The sequence below is a fragment of the Arachis ipaensis genome, chromosome B06 (genome assembly GCF_000816755.2).
Source record: "Arachis ipaensis cultivar K30076 chromosome B06, Araip1.1, whole genome shotgun sequence".
NCBI lineage: Eukaryota > Viridiplantae > Streptophyta > Magnoliopsida > Fabales > Fabaceae > Arachis > Arachis ipaensis.
The window spans coordinates 6593506-6597542 of NC_029790.2; the positions used below are offsets into that span (position 1 = coordinate 6593506).

The following is a 4037-nucleotide window of genomic DNA, read 5'->3' on the forward strand; positions in this document are numbered from 1 at the left end:
CTGCAAACGCGTCACCACCCCTAATCAAAACAAACTCCTAAGATCAACCCAGAACAATAAGCTTGCACTCGTAAATCATTAGGTAGAACTTGTTTATCTAACATGGCAATTGACAATATATAATCAACTTCACACGGAACAAAAGAAACAGGATAACAAACACACAACGCAGATACACAGACATACCTGATGATCAAAGATTTTAACAACCACAAGGAAGAAATCATTGTCAACTTCTTTAGTATCCTTAACACCAACAACCACTTCTTTCTTCATCTTAGACAACTTAGGATCATCGTCGTCCTTGATCTCCGTCTCAAACCACCCTTCCTTAAACAACCTAACACACATGTCGCTCATCTGAAACGCCTCAAAGTGCACATCAGCGCCCATACTATCCTCATTCACCTCCAACTTCACAACCGCAGTGACCCACTCCTTCAACCCACTCTCCGAATGAAACTCCGCTGCCTGAAGAACCTCCCTATTCGATAAAGTATAATCCTTCTTGTCCTGGCTTATCGTCTGCGTGAATATAAACCCTACCTTCCTCATCCCCAATCCCACAGCAATAGCATCCACAAGCTTCTCCTCCTCAGGGTCCCTGAAAATTACCAAATTCTCCTCCGTACCCTGCTGAGGCGGCTCGTAGATGAAGTCCACCTCGACTTTGCCTTCCTCCGAAACGGTGCCGTACATGAACCCGCCGCGCTTAACGGCAAAAGCTAGAGTTTCGTTGACGTAATTCTGGAACGCGTTGGCGCAATCACGATCGAACGAGACGAGCTCGCAGTGCGGTTGCTCCTGGCGCGTGACGCGCATCTGCTTGGCGATTAGGTCATCCATAGTCATCTTGCGGCCAAAGGAGCCGGCGGGACTGAAGGCGGCGGGAGGGCCGGGGACGCCGCGGCGGTCGCCGGCGTAGGAGAGGAAGAGGATTGAGCCGTGGGAGACGCCGAGGGAGGAGAGAGTAGCGTCGGGGTTAGTCATGTCGGTGAATCGAACGAGATCTTCTAGAGACTTGGAAAGAAGAAGGTTCTGATTGGTAGAGAGCGTTTGATTCTCCACCGGAATTCCAAGTTGTGTTTGAATAATCGATTTAAGTTGAGAAACTGTCGCGTGAGGGTTTTCCACTGCTACTCGCTCGAGGCCGTCGCGGCTTCTGATTCTGAGCATCATTGTGGAAAACGACGACGGAATCTGTGAGGTTTTGTTTGGATTGAAAGAATTTCAAGTTAGGGTTTTGTTTTGTTGAGTAATTGGGGTTAAGGTTATGGGTATGGCTATGGGTTGAGTGAAATAGAAGGATTGGGGGTCTGGGGTGGCTTGCTGTAGCGGAAAAGAAAAGAACTACAGTGTCGACGGCGAGCGTGGAGAGGAGTGTTAGGGTGCGGGAGGGTTTATGGGTGATTGGGAATACAATCAATGCACTCCCGTTGATGTGATTGAGAATGATAATGGACCGCGTTTGTGTCTTTATTTGGTTTGTGGAGATCGCTAGATGATTGGCTCCTCTTTTTTGGACGATTGGGCCTGGCCTTCGTCTGTTATCTTCAAAAGACTTTAGTATCTGACCAAAAATAAATAAATAAAGGTGATTAAGAACTGCTTTCTTATAATGACCAAAAAAAAAAAGAACTGCTTTCTTATCAATTTTAAAGTATTTTTTCTTTAATGATTGAATTTTAAATTAACTACTTAAATCACATGAGAAAATTAATTTTTGGAAATTTTTTAATACATATACTTTTGATTGATTTTTAAAATATAGTATATTTAATATGAAAATTGTTTTCCCACATAAAGAATTTTGTAAATTCCACCCCAGTTACTATTAACTATGAAGTGTTAACCTGCTAAGACTAAATTTAATAAGCACTTGAGTGATATTTAATTATCGATCATTATATATAATTTTTAATCAAACATAATCGGTAACAAATTAATATTAATATCGATAATAAAAAATTAAAACATAAATTTATGATTCTAATTACCATAAATATAATACTAACATAAATAGTTTTGTTAAAATATTTTATAATACACATGCATATTAATTAGTTACATATTGATATTGATATCAATAATTAATTTCGTGCTACTAAAGATTATATATAGCATTTTTTTGTAGTTCATAAATCTAAATTTAAAAGTCAAAGTATTTTATCAGATCTCGACAACTTGAAATAAGGCAAGTCCCTCCATCAAACTTTCAGAATCCAAGAGGCACAAGTTCATCATCTCATCGGCCAAAAAAGAAAGAGGCAACTAAAAAAGTCGCAACAGAAAGACGGACAAAGAAGACATTGAAGCGAGAGGCTATTGATAAGACTGCGGCGGCAAAGCATCAGTAGCATCTGATGAGGTTTGACATGAAGTGATACAATACCTGTGTTGAAGTCAAATCAAATTAAGCTAGGCCTAAACACTTCTATTCTCTTAAGAAAAATATTTTTTTACTTAAATTTTTTTTCAATCTTGTACAGTGTTTGCTCATTGAACTAATGTACCATAAATCCATAATTATTATTATTATATTATTCTATAATGGATAGTATTCTAGTGCTAAAAATATTGACGTGGCGCATTCTGGTGCCAGTATTCATATCTCTCTCTTCTCAACTTACTTAAAAAAAGTATCTTCTTTATAATTATATATGAAAATCAGCATTTAATGTATAAATAGACTCATTTTTAATTATTAATATTTTTAATCAAATATAATCGGTAGGGGTGTTCATAGGTCGGGTGAAACCGGATTTGGTGTGATCCAGGTCCGACCCGAAATATATACCAGCCTATTTGTTATACCCGAACCCGACCATAAATCCGATTAAACTTATACACTTTCGGGTCACGATTATACCGGGTAAAAAGCGAGTGAAAACCGGATCATTAACATTACATTACCTTGATACCTTCTTGTAAGCTAACATGTGAAAATATCCAAATTTCTTAGACTCCAACCATTATTTGACATGGTAAAATTCACTTAGAAAAATATAACAAGAACCAACTCTTCTCTAAAATTAAAGCATAACCATAATCAATACTAATATTGTCTAATAACACAAAATATTTAAATCAATACAAATAACACAATATTATGCATTAGTCTAAAATCTTATGCATTTTAAACATAAAACATTAACTTAAAGTTTTATAATGACTAATAACACAAAATATTAAGGATTACAATACTTAAATTCCACATAAGAATAGCCATCATCCATCACTAATAACATAAAATATTAATTGTGTATGATGATCGAGCTACCGGGCCGAGTTCGGGTGGCCAGAGCTATGGAACGGACCCGACCCGAAATAATAACCCGGTCTATTTTTGAGACCTTTACCCAACCTTAGACCCGGTGAAATCACATTAAATTAGTCTCTAAAGTGTTCGAAGTCGAACCGGATCTTCGGACCGGACCGAGCTATGAACACCCCTAATAATCGGTGACAAATTGATATTGACATCAATAATAAAAAAATAAACGTAAATTTATGATTCTAATTATAATAAATATAATACTAATATAAATAATTTTATTAAAATGTTTTATAATACACATACATATTAATTAGTAGCAAATTGATATTGATATCAATAATTAATTTCATACTATTAAAGGTTATATATAGTGTTTATTTTGTGGTTGATGAGTCTAAATTTAAAAGTTAAAACATATTGTTAGATCTAGTTGGCTCGAAACAAGATCAGTCTTTCGATCAAACTTTGAAGATCTAGAAGGTGCAAGCTCATCATCTCATCAGAAGAAATATACAACTAAAAAAATCGAGAGAGCCGGACAAAGAAAGCATTGAAGCGGGAGGCTGCTAATAAGGCTGCAGCAGCATGGCATCTGCAGCATCAAGTGACGTGGCACATTCTGATTTCCATTATGCATACCTCTCTCTTTTTAACTTATTTTAGAAAAGTATCTTTTTTATAATTATATATAAAAATTAACATTTAATTAAATATTTTTATTTTTAATTTAGAATAGATTAATCCTACAATATATATATAT

The 4037-nt window shown here is 36.0% G+C and overlaps 1 protein-coding gene across 1 annotated transcript in view; it reads right to left on the reverse strand.

Moving 5' to 3' along the window:
* LOC107645577 (NPL4-like protein 2) overlaps positions 1 to 1444 on the reverse strand; it is a 3493-nt gene extending 2049 nt beyond the window's left edge. Inside the window, exon 1 of the mRNA XM_016349629.2 lies at positions 187 to 1444. Within this exon, the coding sequence (XP_016205115.1) occupies positions 187 to 1179 (993 nt within the window). The 5' untranslated portion in view covers positions 1180 to 1444. The remainder of the gene's footprint in view (positions 1 to 186) is intronic.